The sequence below is a fragment of the Dama dama genome, chromosome 24 (assembly GCF_033118175.1).
Source record: "Dama dama isolate Ldn47 chromosome 24, ASM3311817v1, whole genome shotgun sequence".
In the NCBI taxonomy this organism is placed as follows: Eukaryota; Metazoa; Chordata; class Mammalia; order Artiodactyla; family Cervidae; genus Dama; species Dama dama.
In genome coordinates this window covers 37,459,822-37,480,992 of record NC_083704.1, presented here as the reverse complement: position 1 = coordinate 37,480,992, position 21,171 = coordinate 37,459,822, and the positions used below count along the sequence as shown (strand labels likewise).

The 21,171-nt window shown below is 42.1% G+C and overlaps 1 protein-coding gene across 2 annotated transcripts in view; it reads right to left on the bottom strand.

Annotated features, from left to right (window-relative positions):
• The window catches only part of TAFA4 (TAFA chemokine like family member 4), a 174,177-nt gene that overhangs the window by 102,905 nt on the left and 50,101 nt on the right, over nucleotides 1-21,171 (bottom strand). For both annotated transcript variants that reach the window (XM_061128111.1, XM_061128112.1), the window contains exon 3: nucleotides 20,010-20,125. In XM_061128111.1, the coding sequence (XP_060984094.1) occupies nucleotides 20,010-20,125 (116 nt within the window). The remainder of the gene's footprint in view (nucleotides 1-20,009; nucleotides 20,126-21,171) is intronic.

Genomic DNA, 21,171 nt, shown 5'->3' with positions numbered 1-21,171 from the left:
CACTACGCTATAAAATAACAAAGAGGCTTGAAACCTGAAACCCAATCTTCTAGTTATCTTTGTCTTCATTTTGAAACATGGGAGTCAAGGCTCTCAAACTCAATTGCTTATACTTCAGAGTCAAGGGGGTCAACATAAATGAGGGAAGCAGGTGACAAAGAGGATGAAAAATGGCCCATCTGCTTAGAGCAGCCAGCAGTCAGCTACAGCAAGCTGCTACAAAGCAGAGGGGAAACCTAGTGTTGCCCAAAATCTGGATTTACGTGTGCAACCCTGTGATTTTCAAACAATACAACTGATTTTGAAGATGCTTTTTAAACATCATCTGGGCCAAACAAAACACACCCATGGGCCTAATTTACCTGTGGGCTGTCACTTGGAGACCCCTGCTTCAAGCCCTAACAATTTTGTTGAGAAAAAAAAAAAATCCATCAAATCACTGGCAATAAATAATTGGCAATATTCACATTTCATTGCAGGTGTTTATTTGGCATCCATTTGATCAATTTTTTTCCTGTCCTTTAGTATTCTTCCCAGTTATAGAAACTTCTTTTATGTTTAAATATTTATTTGACTATGCCAGGTAGGAGTTGCAGCATTTGGGATCTAGTTCCCTGATCAGGGATCAAACCTCAGCCCTGTGCCTTTGGAGTCCAGAGTCTTAGCCACTGGACCACCACACAAAGTCCCCAGCATCTGTTCGATTCTCTTTGATTCTGAAAATCTTGAATCCCTGCCTACCCCACCCCACCCTCCTGAGATGTTTAGCTCGACCTATTTCTTCATTCATGTCTTCCTGCTGCAAAGTTTACCTTTGGTCAGGTGGAAAATGACCTTGCTGGTTCTATTTATTATTTAACAGAATTCAGTCTCAAAATCCCTGTCATATGCTAAAATAAAACACAGAGCAAAACTTAATCGGCTGTAAATGTAGAGTAGTTAGCATTCACCGCAAATGCTAATAATATTTCGAGAATGCCATTTCTCTTCCTGGCCTTTTGACCAAGTTAGTTAATGGACTGAGACTTGGGAAATAATGGAAATAATTTAGGCAGAGAACTTTCCAACCAGGCATCAACCTTGCATCGCGCTGCATCTGTCCAGTGAAAGCTGCACCAAGTCAGCCCAGCACATGGCTTTGCCAAGAGCTTAAGCACCAGCAAGGATTCATGACTCTAACAAAAGGTAGAATGGGAAAGACTAGAGATCTCTTCAAGAAAATTAGAGACATCAAGGGAACATTTCATGCAAAGATGAGCATAATAAAGGACAGAAATGGTATGGACCTAACAGAAGCAGAAGATATTAAGAAGAGGCAGCAAGATTACACAGAAGAACTATACAAAAAAGATCACGACCCGGATAACCACGATGGTGTGATCACTCACCTAGAGCCAGACATCCTGATATGTGAAGTCAAGTGGGCCTTAGGAAGCATCACTATGAACAAAGCTAGTGGAGGTGATGGAATTCCAGTTGAGCTATTTCAAATCCTAAAAGATGATGCTGTGAAAGTGCTGCACTCAATATGCCAGCAAATTTGGAAAACTCAGCAGTGGCCACATGACTGGAAAAGGTCAGTTTTCATTCCAACCCCAAAGAAAGGCAATGCCAAAGAATGTTCAAACTACCGCATAATTCTACTCATTTCACACGCTAGCAAAGTAGTGCTCAAAATTCTCCAAGCCAGCCTTCAACAGTACATGAACCGCGAACTTCCAGATGTTCAAGCTGGGTTCAGAAAAGGCAGAGGAACCAGAGATCAAATTGCCAACATCCACTGGATTATCGAAAAAGCAAGAGAGTTCAAGAAAAACATCTACTTTTGCTACATCTATTTTTGACTATGCCAAAGCCTTTGGCTGTGTGGCTCACAACAGACTGTGGAAAATTCTTCAAGAGATGGGAATACCAGACCACCTGAATTGCCTCCTGAGAAATCTGTATGCAGGTCAAGAAGCAACAGTTAGAACTGAACTTGGGACAACAGACTGGTTCCAAACCCGGAAAGGAGTACATCAAGGCTGTATATTGTCACCATGCTTATGTAACATATGCAGAGTACATCATGCGAAATGCCAGGATGGATGAAGCACAAGCTAGAATTAAGACTGCCAGGAGAAATACCAACAACCTCAGATATCCAGATGATGCCACCCTTATGGCAGAAAGTGAAGAAGAACTAAAGAGCCTCTTGATAAAAATGAAAGAGGAGAGTGAAAAAGTTGCCTTAAAACTTAACATTCAGAAAACTAAAATCAATGCATCCGGTCCGATCACTTCATGGCAAATAGATGGGGAAACAATGGGAACAGAGACAGACTTTATTTTGGGGGGCTCCAAAATCACTGCAGATGGTGACTGCAGCCATGAAATTAAAAGATGCTTGCTCCTTGGAAGAAAAGTTTTGGCCAATCTAGACAGCATATTAAAAAGCAGAGATATTAGTTTGCCGACAAAGGTCTGTCTAGTCAAAGCTATGGTTGTTCCAGTAGTCGTGTATGGCTGTGAGAGATGGACTATGAAGCTGAGCACTGAAGAACTGATGCTTTTGAACTGTGGTGTTGGAGAAGACTCTTGAGAGACCCTTGGACTGCAAGGAGGTCCAACTAGTCCAACCTAAGGGAAATCAGTCTTGAATATTCATTGGAAGGACTGATGCTGAAGCTGAAACTCCAATACTTTGGTCACCTGATGTGAAGAACTGACTCATTGGAAAAGACCCTGATGCTGGGAAAGGTTGAAGGTTAGAGGAGAAGGGGATGACAGAGGATGAGATGGTTGGACGGCATCACCGACTCGATGGACATGAGTTTGAGTAAGCTCCGGGAGTTGGTGATGGACAGGGTGGCCTGGTGTGCTGCAGTCCATGGGGTCGCAAGGAGTCGGACACGACTGAGCGACTGAACTGAATATACATCTGGGCATCCCTGGTGGCTCAGTGGTCAAGAATCCACCAGCGAATGCAGGACACGTGGGTTTTCGATCCCTGGGTCGGAAAGATCCCCTGGAGGAGGAAATAGTAACCTGCTCCAGTATTCTTGTCTGGGAAATCCCATGGTCAGAGGAGCCTGGTGGGCTACATTTCATGGGGTCGCAGAGAGTCACAACTTAGCAACAACAACAAATATTTATGTAGAACGCTTGAAGCCTATGAATGCAAAGAATATTTTAAGTCCTCGAGTACTTATGTAGCACTTAGGCCCCTGACCCAAAATGCTAACCATATATACTAATCAATGGGCTAAGACCCCGAAGCTCATCAAGCGAGGCAGGGATATTATCGTCTACAATCTTTGCCTTCAAATTCCTTCCTTTCACAGAATATATCTCACACACAGCTTCAGGGACTGCAAAGGAGAGTGACTGCTGTGGCCAGCCCACCTGCTAGCATTTTGTAATATTACGTATTCACCCTCGTCCCTGGCTACCCAGTAATTCCTCCCACCCATCCGTATATCCCCAAAACTCCAGAACAGCTCCAGACAGGGACATTCACAGGGATTATCACCGGTGCACTTTCATTGCTGTTTGTTTTCTTTCTGTTTGGGATGGCAGAGAACAAGAACAATTTAACTGTCTGACTAAGCAAATGAAGAATTCATCTGTGATGAGCATTCACGATGGAATATTCCACAGCACTTGGAATCTTGGTTTGTTCTTCATTCACTCTCAGGAACTAACTCGTCAAAAATCTCTCCCACTTGTAACCCGAAAAGCTAGGATGACAGGCCTTGGGAAATTGTGCTTTCGGATAGAAAATATCCTGTTGCATTCAATATTCACTCACTCTGTTAATTTTTTAATCAGTGTGTGAGGTACCTAGTGAAACAAAAGTAAGACCCCTGTGCCTACGCTGCTGGAACTCTTGCCTGGAAAGGGAGACACACACAAATCACGCTCAAAAACAATAAAGGCCACAAAGTCATGTATACCTGTGCAGGACACGTGCTGGAACTCACCAAGGAGGACAGAGCGCCCGCCTCCCCTCAGCCCAGCTCCACAGACTCAGAGAGGACCCCATAGCCCTGGAGGTGTTCCAGCACTCACTTCCTCCTCTCTCCACGAAGAGAAAGGGACAGGAACAGAGCAAAGGGACAAAGGAGTAAATATTTAATCCCACTGGGGCACTGTAAGTTATTTAAAAAAAGTATGGGAGATAACATTAACATTTTAATGGTTAACAATGGTTAATAAGTTAATGATTACTCAAGGAAGCATGTTTGCTTAACCACAAAATCAGGCAGGCTTGCTTACCAACAAAATTCATAAGCAAAATCATGAGACATGCCCCTAAACAATAAACCAATGGTAGCATGAGACCCACGTCCTGCCCAGTGAGTTCAGTAAGTTAATGATTCCTAGGACATGCTTTTTGCACATGAGAAGGAATGCTTTATGGAAAGGTAACATTTCAAAGTGAAATACCCTCACTGAACAGAGAGACCTGAATTAATTTTTCCATAGTGTCATGATAATCCTGGCTTGACCATATAAGGACAAGAAAACTCTCCTGCCCATACCGGTCAAAGAACTGATGATGGAAGAAGTGAAGAAGTGAAGTCGCTCAGTCATGTCCGACTCTTTGCAACCCCATGGACTGTAGCCTACAAGGCTCCTCTGTCAATGGAATTTTCCAGGCAAGATTACTGGAGTGGGTTGCCATTTCCTTCTCCAGGGGATCTTCCCAACCCAGGGATTGAACCCGGGTCTCCCGCATTGGAGGCAGACCCTTTAGCGTCTAAGCCACCAGGGAAGCCCCTATGATGGAAGTGTGACATCTATTCAAGAATGAGGAAGAAGGCAGTCTTTCCCTCCTCCCCACTTTTCCTTTGATTATAAAACTGTAGCCCACTAAGTTCGTGGGGCATGGCACCCTCTCACCTGCCTGGCTTGTAAGCTTCCCAAGCATCTTAGTCTAATAAATCGTTTCTTATCTATTACTTTGTCTGTCGCTAAATTCTTTCTGTGCTAAGACATAAAGGATGGGAGATTTTCAGAGCCTACTGAACCACCACCAAATGGTTTGAAAAAGGGCACAATGACTCAGCAGGAAACTAAGCCATCTATGATCTATCATCTGATCTCCCCCACCTGCTAGAAAAGCGGACCGACATGACAGATGTCAGGAATGGAGATTCACTATTGGACACCTGAGCGGGGGTGTGGGGAGGGGACTGGTACGATGACAACTTTACTGATGCTCCCCCAGAACTAGTCACACATAAGCTCCATGTCCCAACTCGACCAGATGGTGCAACTGATCTCACTTCTGCCTGCTGCTGTTCCCTCTCCCGGCTGGCCCGAGGGGAAGCTCACCTCTCTGGACATCTGACATCATGATAAAGCAGCTTCCCACGTGACCAGCGAGTCACTTCCCTGGGGTGGGGGGAGAGTTCTCTGAGGAGGCTGCCAGATGCCTGGGCTACCTGCTGCCCTTACCCACCTACCAGACTTGTGAAGGGCGGGGAGGCTAAGATGAGGTTCCCAAAGCTCACAGAAATTCCTCAGAATTTTTTGTGTCATGGTGACTCTACAAACTTCCTCTCCGAATACTGTTAATGCATGAAATAAAACTCACAAGAGGGCAAAGGAAATCAGTTATATTAAAATACTCTTTAATCTCAAAAATATACAAGCAACTCCTGCAGCTCAACTCCAGAAAAATAAATGACCCAATCAAAAAATGGGCCAAAGAACTAAACAGACATTTCTCCAAAGAAGACATACAGATGGCTAACAAACACATGAAAAGATGCTCAACATCACTCACTATCAGAGAAATGCAAATCAAAACCACAATGAGGTACCATTACACGCCAGTCAGGATGGCTGCTATCCAAAAGTCTACAAGCAATAAATGCTGGAGAGGGTGTGGAGAAAAGGGAACTCTCTTACACTGTTGGTGGGAATGCAAACTAGTACAGCCGCTATGGAGAACAGTGTAGAGATTTCTTAAAAAACTGGAAATAGAACTGCCATATGACCCAGCAATCCCACTTCTGGGCATACACACTGAGGAAACCAGATCTGAAAGAGACACGTGCACCCCAATGTTCATCGCAGCACTGTTTATAATAGCCAGGACATGGAAGCAACCTAGATGCCCATCAGCAGACGAATGGATAAGGAAGCTGTGGTACATATACATCATGGAATATTACTCAGCCATTAAAAAGAATTCATTTGAATCCGTTCTAATGAGATGGATGAAACTGGAGCCCATTATACAGAGTGAAGTAAGCCAGAAAGATAAAGAACATTACAGTATACTAACACATATATATGGAATTTAGAAAGATGGTAACAATAACCCTATAGGCAAAACAGAAAAAGAGACATAGATGTACAGAACAGACTTTTGGACTCTGTGGGAGAAGGTGAGGGTGGGATGTTTCGAGAGAACAGCATTGAAACATGTATATTATCTAGGGTGAAACAGATCACCAGCCCAGGTTGGATGCATGAGACAAGTGCTCGGGTCTGGTGCACTGGGAAGACCCAGAGGGAGCGGGTAGAGAGGGAGGTGGGAGGGGGGATCGGGATGGGGAATACATGTAAATCCATGGCTGATTCAGGTCAATGTATGACAGAAACCACTACAATATTGTAAGGTAATTAGCCTCCAACTAATAAATGAAAAGAATATAAAACAAAATTAAAATACTCTAAGTTAAAAGCCCAAGCGATTTGCAAATACCATGTATGACGTGTGTGTATACAGACATGTGCAGCTGTTGCCCGGTTGCTCAGATGCGCCTGACTCTTTGTGACCCCTTGGACTGTAGCCCGCCAGGCTCCTCTGTCCATAGAATTCTCCAGGCAAGAACACTGCTGTGAGTTGTCATTTCCTTCTCCAAGGGATCTTCCCAACTCAGGGATCAAACCCGTGTCTCCTACTTTGCCAGGCGGGTTCTTTACCACTGAGCCACCAGGGAAGGCCATAGACAAGAAACAGTTACTAAAAATAAGCAGAAAGCAACATACAGCTCACATGACCATCCCTACAAGGATGCTTCATTTCACCCTAACTGACCTGTTTATTAACATGTTCTTGGGGGCTTCCAAGCTGGCACATGTTACAGGATGCCCACAGATAGAAGTTCTAACCACCCTTGAGTCTGAGCTATGAAGATACATGTATCACTCTACCTACCACACAGGCCACTTTCTGAGCCACCAGTGGTGTGGATGGAGCAGGGTGAGCAACACTGCCATGGGCCAGGCAGGAGAGCCGAGACGTTCACCCACCTGGGGCTGGAGCCACCAGAACAAACTGCCATCTCAGCTGAAAGCCACTAGCCACAAATGACGAACGAGTAGTACCTCACAGCCTCAATGCACCTCCAAGTTTGAAAAATCCTTAGCAGAAGATCATTTGGACACAGGTTTCCCAGCTAAAATGAGTTAGACTAGTTTGAAAAGTGAAAGTTTCTCAGTCGTATCCAAGTCTTTGCAACCCCGTGGACCATACAGTCCATGGAATTCTCCAGGCCAGAATACTGGAGTGGGTAGCCTTTCCCTTCTCCAGGGGATCTTCCCAACCCAGGGGTCGAACCCAGGTCTCCCACATTGCAAGCAGGTTCTCTACCAGCTGAGTCACTACATTCTACTAGTAAGAATAACGTTTACAATGTATTTCCAATCAAACAGTGGTTGCCCTGTTGCTAAGTTTTTGATTATGAAAATGTAGACTTGACATAGCATTAATAGGAAGTCAAAGCCCCTTTAAGTCAATTTCTATTTTTTCCATCAGATGCCATCAATGCAAGCTTGACGAATAAGCTGCACACAGTTGAGGGACATCTATTCAACCTAGTCAGTTACTGGTACTGGGATGAACATAAAGACCCATAAGAATCCAACCCACCGCTAGTGAACAGAGCCACACTCTGTGAACAAAGATCATCTAACTTCTGTGTTTAACAGCTGCAGAAACAGAGGCCAAGAGATTAAACTTGTCATGGTCTATACAGCTGGTCACTGCCCAAGTCTGGAAGAAGAGCTGGTCTCCTGGCTTCCAGGATGGCAGTCCTCTCACTGTTAGCAGCTTCACAAATGTGCTCTGCTTAAAATATCCTTATCTGTAGAGCTGTATTGTTTACATTATTGGACATCATTATTTTAACTCACTAATTCAGACTAATTAGTGTGGGACTATCAGTCTGGCTTACTAAAATGCCTAAGTCTTTCGAGAATAAATCTATGATTGTATTATTTTCAAGTACTCTCGGCAACTTCACCTAGGTTACAGGAGGAGAATTTATAATGAGTAGTACTTTCTTACCTACTCAAAATGCATTCAAGTACATCATCTACAGAAATTAACTCAAAATGAATCACAGACCTAAACGTCAAGACTAAAATTAAAACATTTCATAGAAAGCGAACTTTGTGACCTTGAGTTAGAAGCAAAAGATATCAAAAGCATGGTAGCTAAAAGAACGAACTGGTAAATGGAATCTCATCAAAACAAAAAACTGCTTTTCAAAAGGCACTGTTAAGAGAATGAACAGATGGGAAGAAAATATTTGCAATTCACTTGTCTGATGAAGGAACTGTATTGAGAATATGTAAAGAGCTCTCAAAATTCAATATTAAGAAAATAACCCAACTTTCTAAAAAATGAGCAAATGATTTGAATAGACACTTCACAGATATACAGAAAACCAAACAAAAAGATGCACAACGTCACTGGTCATAAGGGAAATGCAAATTAAAACCAATATATGATATCATTACTCACCTAGTAAATGTGCTAAAATTAAAAATACATGCCAAGTGCTGACAAGAAAGTAAAGGAACTAAGACTCTTACTCTGCTGGGGGGAGCGTGAGCTGGTACAACCACACTGGAGACCAGTGTGACAGTTTCTTGAAAAGTCAATCATGCATCTACCGTATGAACCAGCCATTCTGTTCCCTAGGAACTTCCTTAGGAGAAATGAAAGCATATGTTCATATAAACACTTGTAAGAAATGTTCATAACACCTCTACTTGTAATAGTCAAAACTGGGAACACCCTCACATGCCCACCAACAGGTGAATGGATAAATAGTGTGTGACATAGGATGGGCTACTATTCAGCAATTAAAGGAGCTACTTAGAGAACAAATGTATGGACACCAAGGAGGGAAAGAGGGATGCAATGAATTGGGAGATTAGGATTGACATATATACACTACAATGTATAAAATAGCTAACTAATGAGAACCTACTGTATAGCTCAGGGAACTCTACTCAGCTCTATCATGGGCTTCCCTGGTGGCTCAGTGGTAAAAAATCCACCTGCCAATACAGGAGACACAGGTTCGATCCCCAGTCCAAGAAGATCCCATATGCCATGGAGCAGCTAAGCCCATGTACCATAACTATTGAGCCTCTGCTCTAGAGCCCAAGAGCCACAACTACTGAAGCCCGTGTGCCCTATAGCTCTTGCTCCCTAACAAGAGAAGCCACCACAGTAAGAAGCCCTTGCATTGCAACTAGAGAATAGACCCCACTCGCTGCAACTAGACAAAAGCTCACGCAGCAAGACCCAGCACAGCCAAAAATAAATAATTAAAACTATTTTTTTTAAATACTCTGTAGTGACCTAAATGGAAAGGAAATCCAAAATAGAGGTGATTCACTTTGCTGTACTGCAGGAAAAAAATCACAGTATTGTAAAGCAACTATACTCCAATTAAAATGAAGGAAAGAAATGAGCTACTCATGCATATGACACCGCAGATAAACCATACAGCAACTATGAAAAAGAAATCAAGCAAAAAAAGAATAGATCCTGTATGGTTTTACTCAAACACAATTTCAGAAAATGGAAACTCATCTATAATGGCAAAAAAGATCAGTGGTTGCCTGGCAATGGTGCAGGTAGGGGCAAGAGGGATTGATTACAAAGGGGCACAAGAGAACTTTCAGGGGTAATGGGTATATTCATTATTTTGACTATCGAGACTGTTTTCATGGGTATGAGTGTGTGGGTGTGTGTGTATATATACATATATATATTGTGTATGCTAAAAGTTAACCAAATTGCACACTTATACAAAGTTTACTGCATGTCAATTATACCTTAATAAAGCTGTTTTAAAAAATTTAAAAATACATTAAATTCCCAATGTAATACCCAACTTTGCACTATTTAATTTAAACCTCATGAAAAAACTTTGAGATAGAGGGTGCAGTCCCATTTCCAGAGAGTCTGAATAACTGTTTTTCAATAACTCACACAGTGAGGGCCTCACAGAGCCAAAGCGCAAGCATTTTGATTTCCTGTTAAATAAATGCTTTCAAAGCACTTGATATTTTTTAAAGGTAACTTCAACAGCTCCCACTGTTTACACTATTTATTTGCTTAGCAAATCTCCTCTCATAGACAGAGCATGGGTAAATGTCAACCCCATCATTTCAGGATCATCACAAATTCTAAAACTAATAGGGTGCAATTTAAGATTTCAGTGACTTAGAGAAACAATCCAGGTCCTAACGTGTCACACAGCCAAGAGTCACCAAGTCAGGCTCATTGGAAACAAACTCAAGACCAGCACAACATACAGAGAAGAGACAGGCTCCCACCTGGAAAAATCAAACACCATAATTTTTCTTCTGGAGAATAGAAACACACACACAGATCTGGCAACTAAAATGCTGAGCTAGCCATTGTGTGGATGTTTCAAATTTCTAGATGTCCACTAACTAGAAAAATATTCAGTGTTACTTGCCACTGTTTACTTTATATACACGTTACTTTATAAGCCACTGCTCACTTTATATACAGTGAATATTTCTGATTGAATAGGATTGACTAGTAATAGCTCAAACACATAGAATCTCTCCAAATAGAAGTCACTGGTCTCCACTGGTTGGCACTTTGGAAACTGGCTAGGTGACTGCAGGACATCTGGAGAAGGTCGGGTAGAGAAAACAGCAATAAATTCATGCCTGTGTCTCAAATCCAACCAGGCCTTTCAATGGTTCCCTTGAAAGAAATTACTTCCTGGACTACTATGCCTTGCACATGCTTTCCCAACAGCAAAGCTTAGAACTATGTTTGGCTTGAGGGAAGAAGACACACACCTTTAACTTTGTGCCAAGTTCAAACTGTTCACGGTCCCTGGTCACACACATGCCTGGATTGCTGATATTTACTTCTAGCCTTTTAGCAAGTAGTTATGCAAGAGTCAGTAACAAACTATAGAAAGATGGCCCGCTGGCAGAGTCATTCTTTCATTTTATTTCATGCCCATATTACTTTCCCCTGAAACAAAGTTTTCTACTCTTTCCCTTTCTGGATCCCTCACTACCTGTTCCACAACACATTGCGAGTGTGTTCAGTCACGTCCCACTATTTGTGACCTCAAGGAGTACAGCTCTCCAGGCTCCTCTGTGGGATTTTCCAGGTCAGAATACTGGAGTGGGATGCCATTTCCTGCTCCAGGGGATCCTCCTGACTCAGGAGTTGAACCCACAGTCTCCTGCATTGCAGGCAGATTCTTAAGCACTGAACCACCCAGTCAGGCCCTCTCAGCCCAGTTTAAATTGATTGTAGTTTTTATCTGATTTCAGACATTCCCCAGGACATATGCGCTGACAGCACATGCCATAAGGAGTGGGAAAGTTTTTAACTATTGTACACCCTCTCTTCTCAGAGTGAATTAAAGTTTTAATAGGTTTCTGAACATCCCTTCAATAATATTACTATCACCATATGGGCCAAGTTATTTCCAGCATTCAAGTTACACCTAGAAAAACATAAAACCTCACTTTTCTTCCCATGCCCATCTCTACCCTCCTAATTCTTCTGACCAAATGATTTTGTTTTCTTTATACAAAAGCCTCTGGTTTCCTTGGATAAAGCCAACACACAGATGAGATCTTGGGCTTTTTAAACCCCAAAGTGTAGGCTTTGTTTAGGTAAGTTCAAAGGTATGGCTTGAAGAAAGAAAGAGGAGCTTTCTTCTCAAGGGTAAAGAGAATCTTTGGCCCAACTACCCAGAGAACTCTTCAAAGGCCTTGGGTTGCCTCTTCTGCCTCAAAGGCACAAAAATGCATCAGGAAAAAAAACCTGCTCTGCCACCTGCGGGGGCTCACAAGCTCCTTTAAGGATCTGAAATTCTTTACTCCCCTCTCTGTGAAACACCCCTTCCTCCCCACAAAAAACAATGTGAAGCATCTCATTTGTCAGCTATTTTGGCAAGCGGACCTTGTCTGTGGCACTGGGACTTGAACTTGCAGCTGAGATGAGAAGAAGTCAAATATTAACACCTCATATAATTGGTTCCTTTTTCTTCTTATGGCATTGGACAAAAATAATGAAGGGTACAAGGGAGGTCAATGGAATCCCTCACACTACGAGCTTTTAGCATCCAGGAACAGTCATGCCAGTGCAAAATTACCAAATATTTTCACAGTCCTTCCAAAGAAGTGGAGATGGAGGTCATCGCTACAGGGAGCAAACAGACCTCTCTTCAAGCCTGATCGTGTGTAGTGAGCCTGAAATGGAAACTCATCACCACTGGGATCGAACTGTAGCATGACAAGAGCTTGAGTCAAACTTCTGATTTTTTTTTCTTCTGAATGAGTGGTTCTGATACTCACCAGGAAACTATTAAATAATATAGTTGCCTGGGCTCCACCATGCAAGATTCAGATATAACATAGCTGTGGTGGACCCTCTCTGTTTCCTTCACGTAAAAGCTCCCCAGAGAAATCAAGTAAGCATCATCACGTGGATACCCTCTTTACTACCAAAACGTGGGCTTTGGGGCCATTCCAGAGTCCTTTTCTGGTTTGTAAAATAGAGGATATTCCTGTGGAGTTGGCTACATAGAAATATACCCATACAGTTAAAGAAGTAACCATTCACTGGGGGCAGAGCAGGAAGATGGAAACAGTTACGGGAGAAACCATATTAGATCTGTATCATTGGACTTCACTCCAGTGGATAAGTACCAGTTATTGGTCAAAATAAACTTCCAGGGGCTAACTTTAAGACTAAATGGCTGAAGCCATCACACACACACACACTATCCTGCCATTTTTCTTTCCCTGAAAAAAATACACTCTTGCAAGGAATGATCATATAGGCAGTTCATCAGGAAATGCAGCCATCTTTTCCACACTTTATGAAGGCTACACACCCCACGTACCTGGTACTTAACCTAGATTTAGAAGCAGTCATTCAAGAAAAAAATAAAGAACTAAAACTAAAAACTTAAAAAGAAATTAAGTGAACAAAAGGGAGATAAAACACTGTGCCCTAGGACTGACCCATGAAAATACAAATAACTCATAAGTCTAATCTTTCAGAAAGTAATGCTAAGACGCAATTCATTTCCCTGCACTTAAGCAGATTACACTGGCCCCTGGCTGCGTGTAGCTACTGAGTGCTTAGAATGTGGCTTGGGCCTCAGGTTGAAATAATCATATTTGGATGTATTGGATTAAATAAAATATATTACTGTTTCACGTGTTTCTTTTTACTTTTTAAATGTGGTTATACAGAACATTTAAAATTGCATACGTGGCTCTCCTGTTTCTACTAGACAACATCTACATCAGGCTAGAATACTGATTCTTGCTGTTTAGCTCTTCTAAGCCTTGCCTGCCCCCTCGTGTCAGAACTCTGACAATGCAGACTAATTATATTTCAAAACTATCTGTATTATCTTTGAAAGAAATGCCTTTCTGTAAATGGGGGCTAAAGTAGTCATTCCAATCAAAATCATCAGCAGGGTTCCTATAAAATTTCAGCTGTTCTAGGGGACAGAAACATGAGCCCAAATTTAGGTGCAGTTACTTTTCAAACAATTTAACCAAAGTTGCAAACAACACAAGGCACCAAGTGCAACATTCATATTCTGCAATTATCCTGTATCACAGAGAAAAACAGAAAATCTAAACTTCATAAACGTAAACATCACAGAACCTCTATAAAATGGAATGCCCTCATAAGGAGAAGGCAGTTTTCAATAAAGATGACCAACATTTATTGAACATTCACAGCACAAAGACAATTCTTAGCACTTTCCAGACATTAACTGACTCCTCTTTACAACTCCTTAAGGATGACTTTTACTGTTTATTACCTCCACTTTCCAGAAGAGACTGAGTCCCAAAGAGATTTTGGAACCAGCTCAAATATGAAAGGAGAGCAGCAGCTAACCTGAACACAGGCCGCTTGCTGTGTGGTAAGAAGAAACCCCTTGTCTCTGGCCTAGGATCTCTTGTCTTCCACCAGCATCTGGGAAACCAATAGGCTGCCCTGTGACCTCACAAGGAAGGTTAAGCCTCAGACCCGGCACAGTTCTTGACACAGCTCCCCATCAGTGAGGTGCCTCCCTCTACAGAAGACCTGGCTGAAGGCTAGAAGGTAAAAGGACTCTCAGCACGCCCTGGGGCTGCTCTGTCCCCAACATGGTGAAATCCTCCTTGTTAGAACTTCCTTTGTTCTTTTCTTAAGGTTGAGTGGAACACCAGTCTTCATAAAGACATTCTCTTCGTTACAGTCAGCTCTTTAGAACAATGAAAAACAAGCATTTTCTCTTGTACATGATAAACCTTCAAATGTTATGTCACTGATTATATCCCCCAACCATAGGGAGCCCTCAATTATTCCTTGAAAGTTTCCAGACTCCTGCTCATTCTAAATGCCTCTAAATATGAAGGCAGCTACCATTTAATGAGTGTTTACTATATACTAATCCTTTCACCTACTTTTTCATTGAGTCAATCCAATAATCCCATAAGGTAGGCAAGTACATCATTCTATTTTTACAGATAAGGAAGCAAGTTCAGAGAGGTTAAGTGACTTAGACAAGGTCACACAGCTGAGAAGTGGCAGAACCAGGATTAGGCTTTACTGAAGAAGATCCACTTGTGCTCTGCTGCCTCATTCTCAGCTGTGCGCCCATTTCTTGGGGCCTTAACACCTGGGCACAATGTATTAAACAGGAGACTTTACACCAAAACGGAGTATATTAAGCAGCAGCTAGGCACCATGGCATCTGCAGGAATTAAATGTGACCGAAGTCATTCATATTTAAAGCTGTCTGGAGGAATGGGACTATTAAAATGAACCTGTAAAGCAACAGCACCCAAGTTCCAACTCTCTCAGCTGTGTGGGAAAAGTAGCTATGATTCTGTCTTCAAAGGGGAAATTTAAAGTGTCTAAATATTCATTCTTAGGCTCGCTGGTGAAGGACAGGGAAGCCTGGCATGCTGCAGTCCACGGGGTCGCAAAGAGACAGACACAACTGAGCGACGGAACAACAAAATATACCCAAGGATAAACCTCCAGGATGTAGGATGTTTTGTGTCCCAAGCTCATCACATGAACCTCGAATGAAACTGTCACAAACATCCCTAAGTGGTTAATTTCAAATGACTCTGAAGTCTGTGAAACGGTCAGCATCTTTCCGCAGCATTACATGTGCTGCCCTCTTGTGGGGAAATGGTGTTACGTACAGTGGCGGGGAAAGGGCGGCAGCGGGTGGGGGACAGGGAACAAAAGGACAAACTGCTACTTGAAGAAATCAGAGAGTTACCTCTGGCTTCCTTTTAAAAGAATGTAACCTACCAGTTGGCCCCAGGCACCTCTTCTGTGGTTCGGGGCTACCGACGCCCACACGGTCTCCTTTGCTGTTGTTCAGTTGTTAAGTCGCGTCCCCAAGGTCTGCTACTCAATCACTGTGTCAGGTAGAATTTTAAAAAACAACAAAGGTGGCCGTTCCTGTTTTCTAATTCCTTAAAAATACTACCTCTGTACTCTAGTGGAAGATGATCAATGCCTTAAAGATTCCCGCTCCCTGTTCTGTGAGAATTGGGTGCATTTTTGCTTTCTAACACTTGAACTAAAGTGAACTTCGGCCCACACCTAACACCTGATGTGTGAATATGGTAATGAAAACTACTGTCAGATTGTAGTACTGATCTGATCAGCCCAAATCAGGGATGGGGTCCCACTTTCTTCCCCTCTGGCTCTGTCTTAGAGGGATGAGAGGAGATGGGATTGGAAAATATCTCCTTGTTTATACACAACCTTCGGCAAGTTGTTCTAATCTGAGCCATTAAAAGCATCCAATAAATGTCCAGCTAGGGTTTCCTAGGGCCACGGTTTCTTTAATTGGCCAGCACAAACCACAAAACTCTTGGGACGATGTCAGGAGTCCTTTTGGACACAGTACACTGTCTTCTGCAGTTAACTCTCTACAGCTTGCTCCCACTCTCAGGCTGTTTCAGATACACCCAAAGACCTGACCAGAGTGTCTCAAGTCTGACCCTGACTGTGTCATCAGGTGAGCACAATTCTGGGAAGAAAATCCACGTGGCCACTGCAAGGTCATTAGAGACATTTACAACACCTGCCTCCCATCGCCATTTCCCTCCCCATCTCTCTCATACACACATAAACACACACAGCCAACTAGAATACACAGCCTCGCTAGAACTGTGGGCAAAGAAAAAGCAGGAAGATACAAGGAAATGATAGTCCAGGTACTTGGGGTCCTCAATTTATAAAGAACTCTCACAAATCGACAAGTAAACAATACAGCCAAGACAAAAACAGATGACGGATAGGACAGCACAAGGAAAACAAATGGTCCCCCAGCACAGAGTCTGCAAAGAGCTGCAAGTCACAACAATCTGACGGTAGTTTTCATTACCATATTCACACATCAGTAAGATCTGATAGCACCCAGAGTTGATGAGGGTGTGGGGAAAAGGGGAGTTATCCTACTATGACTGCTGCTGTAAGTTTAAGCTCAGAAGTTTTGGAGCATGCTTGGCACTACTAAAATCTTTCTCTCTCTCTCTGGCTGCACTGCACAGCATGTGGGATCTTAGTTCCCAGACTAGGGCTAGACCCCGTCCCCCCTACAGAGGAAGCGCAGACTCAACCGCTGCACCACCAGGAAACTCCCAGCATTAAAATCTTAATGCGGTTGTCAGAGGATGCAGGACACTCCCCACCTGAGCAACTAAACAACAACAATATGTGTATGTATATATATCTTATTGGTTCTGTTTCTCTGGAGAACCCTAATAATCAACAAAAAGTTAACAGGATATCTTTTCACACCTGCCTGTTACTGTCTGGAATTTTTAGCACCAGCAGAAAATTACATAACTGATTCCATGGTGACAAATGGGCAAAATCAGCCTATTAATAAATATTCATTTAGCACCCATTATATTCCAGGCATCAAGGACACAGCTTAAGAAACCCATGAGGAAGTAAGGCTTCACAGTAGGATTCAGGAGCCTTCAACTGCGGTTAAACAAAAGGGTATGGGCAGATCACAGGGACTTTGCCAGTGTGATTCCAGACCACTGCAATAAAGTGAACATCATGATAACTCAAGACACGTGAGTTTTTTCAGTTCCCCAGTGCATATAAAAGTGATGTTATTGTAGTCTAGTAAGTGTGCAAAAGCATTATGTCTAAAATAGAATTCCCATCCCTTAATTTTAAAATACTTCATTGCTACAAATGCTAACCATCATCTGAGCCTTCATCAAGTCATAATCTTTTTGCAATGGCCACATCAAAGATCACAGGTCAGACAGACCATAATAAATAAATAGTGGAAAAGTTTGAAATAGTGTAAGGATTACCAAACTACGACACAGACCCACAAAGACAGCAAACACAGCTGGGAAAAAAATGAAGCCGATAGACCTACTGGATGAAGGGTTGCCACAAACATTTGACTTGTTAAAAAAACAAACAAACAAAAAAAAAAAAAACAACAGTAAAGTGTAAGAAAGAAGCCAAGAGCAAAGCTCACCTGTACTTCTGCAAAGATGGCTCTTCCCATACAGCCTGCAGCCCCAGGGAGAGGACAGAGCTCCCCGTGGGCAGGAGCCATCCTGACTGCTCTGATGGTTACCGAGATGAGGGGTGAGATGTATCTACGGAATCTAGAAAGATGGCACTGATGAACCCACCTAAAGGGCAGCCAAGGCAACACAGACATAGAGATGTGTGGGCTCAGTGGGGGAAGGAGAAGGTGGACGAATTGAGAGTCTAGCATGGAAACATATACACTACCACATGTAAAATAGATAACCAGTGGTCAGTTGTTGTACGACATAAGAAGCTCAGCTCGATGCTTTTGGACAACCTAGAGGGGTGGGATGGAGTGGAAGGTGGGAGGGAGGTTCAAGAAGGGACGTGTGTATACTTATGGCTGATTCATGTTGATGAATGGTAGAAACCAATACAACATTACTAAGCAATTATCCTCCAATTAAAAATCAATAAATTTTAAAAGATGAGGGATGATAGGTACTTAAATTCCAAAAACAAAATCAGAAAGAATCCCCCAAAAGTCAAAGAGAAACCAAAGACCAAGAATCCAAATAAAATCACTGAAAGAAATCCATGATGAAAATTTCATTTCTTGAGCAAAACTTTTGAAGGCTTTGCTCAGACTTCTTACCCTCCCTTTTACAGTTGAGTCTTGGCTTATATGGAAAATATTGCATCTCTTGTGTTCACAATTTTAATCTTAATTTAGATTTAATTCAGATTTTTTTTTTTTTTTTGCTCACGTATAACACATTTCATTACCGAACTGCACCTTCACTTTCACACAGACACCTTCTGGTCTCACCTTTTCCAAATTTAAAAGATTATGGTATGGAATGAGGATTGCCACACAAAGATGAAGAAGTGAAGGGTCCGTCATGGCCCCTGTTTCCCTCAGGTTTAATCACTGTTGATCACAATCTCAAACCCAGTTTTGAGAAGTCTGGAATGTGCTGGGGCTAACCCGCCCCACTGAAATGTTCTGGTTCTGTACTACACTGACTCTCTACCTGCAACCCAAGAAAAGAGATGTGTATTAAACAGGTAAGACCGATGACTTCAAATACCCCATTCCTGAGAGAAAGCTCACCCAAAGATACACAGCACAATAACCAACTAGCCCTGGGCACTTTCACAGCAGTCAAATGGTATCGATTTTACACTGATTTATTAAAATTGCAATCATTGTTTTTCTTGTCTTCTTGAAACTGTCGCTTAAGGAAAATTGAATTGTGAGAGAGTTTAAAAACTTCAGCCTGAAGTTAAGTCTTAGTCCTAAATTATCAGAATAACTACAGAGAAACCTTGACCTGCTGTATATCTGAGAATAAGGCTATGTGACCAGCACACTTTCTCAGACACAGACTTTACAATTCTGACACATACACGATTTAGGGTTCAAGCTTCACTCTTTCACTAAAAACTCAGAACAAGCCTGCTGCTGCCATACCTCCAATCACTGAAGCATTGACAGTAAATTAATTGTTTAGCAACGAGTTTGCTGACAAATAGGAATTATTCAGCAAAACACAATTCACTGGGGAGTTTTCAAATCTGTATCACTTTAAATGTAGATGTAAAAGGGAAAGGTGAAGACAAATAGACAATACACACAGAGATACTTAACTGATTATTCTGATCTGTCTTTAGAAATACACGAAGGACAGACATGGGTCTCACTAGAAAGTATCAAAATGCATCTCTAAGACTTCACACACGTTCTATTTTAGGTCCTGTGCAAAAGTTACCACCACTTTTTTTTTTCCTTTCTTTCTTCTTTTTAAATCATTCACCATCTTTTCCTAAAAGAACCCTATTATGTGCAAACTGCCTTCAGTGTTCATTCAAGTTTATCAATAAAGATGTTCTGCCTTCAAAGGAAGCTGGAATATATAAGAATAAAATGCTGCTGGGTTTCCAGGATTCTCTGAGAAAAATCACTTCCAAAGAATAGAAGTGTACTTAGGAAAGGAAAAGGAAAACCTGGAGAAATCTTTAAAAGATATCTAGAACAAGTCCCTTTAAGCATCAAACCATCAAACTGCTTTACCCTGCTGTATTTCATGCTTCCTCTGGTTATTTACACACCATCCAAGGCTCTTGTCAATTACCTGTGCCTGAAATGTGGGCTTTGACGTTTGCAAGGATTTTATTAATTGATCTCAGTGGGGCATGACGAGTTTAAAGGGCTTACCTGTGTGTCCCCGGAGGTGCTGGCTGGAGGCGGACAGGAGCTTACAGCACACCATCAACACGTAGGCCAGAAAGAGCCAGTGAGACAGCAAGACGGACCTGGTACAGGCTCCCATCCTGGAGGGAAAGCAGAATGCAGGTCAGCGATGGATGGGTGGAGAGAGACCCTGAGCCAACAGGTGCGGAGAGCAGGGGAAGATGCTGGGCAATGCACCCCTACCCCTACCTCACCAAAGAGACTGGAGGCCAGGCGAACCCTACACGCACTGGGCGTTCACTCACTTCTCAATACACGCCTTTTATAATTAAAAGTTTTTCAAGTCAACTACATGCCTCAGTGAGAAGTCTATTTATGAACCCCTAGAGCATAGCCTGAGTGGCCCTGATAGAACATGGGGGTTATATGCTATTTTATAGCACAAAATTTAAAAAGCGACATACTTTAAGTAGGATTCAAATAAAAGATATGTGGTTTCTGCATGTGAAAGAAACCACAGAAATTCACACACCAGGCCTGAGAACTTCCCCCTGGTTTCTCTCACTGCATATTAATGCCCTTTGGCCTAGAATACTGGCTGAATAGTTTATTAATCCAATCTCAGAGTTTGATGAGAACATGGGCAAGTACTGATAAGTATATAAACAACTTCATATAGATGTCAATAGATAAATGGATAAAGATGAAATATTATCAAACAATGAGAATGAAGGAAATCTTGCCATAAACAAAATTTTAGATGGACCTTCAGGGCATTATTGCTAAGTGAAATAGTCAGATCAAGACAAATACTGCATAATCTCACTTGATGTAGAATCTAAAAAAGACAAATTCTGAGAAACAGATTAAGTAGCATAGTGGTCACCAAGGGTTGAGGGTGAGGGAAATAGGGAGGTATTAGTCAAAGGTCAAATCTCCCAGTGACATGATTAACAAGTTTGGGGATCTAATGTTCAGCATGGTGATTATAACTAATCTAATAACACTGTCCCATATACTTGAATGTTGCTAAGAGGGTAGATCTTAAATGTTCTCATCACAAGAAAGAAACAGTAACTATGCAACAGTAAGAAGGTGGTAGCTGATACTATGATGGGAATCATTTTGCAATTGATAAACATACTGGATCAATACAATGCACACCTTAAATAGACACAGTGTTATG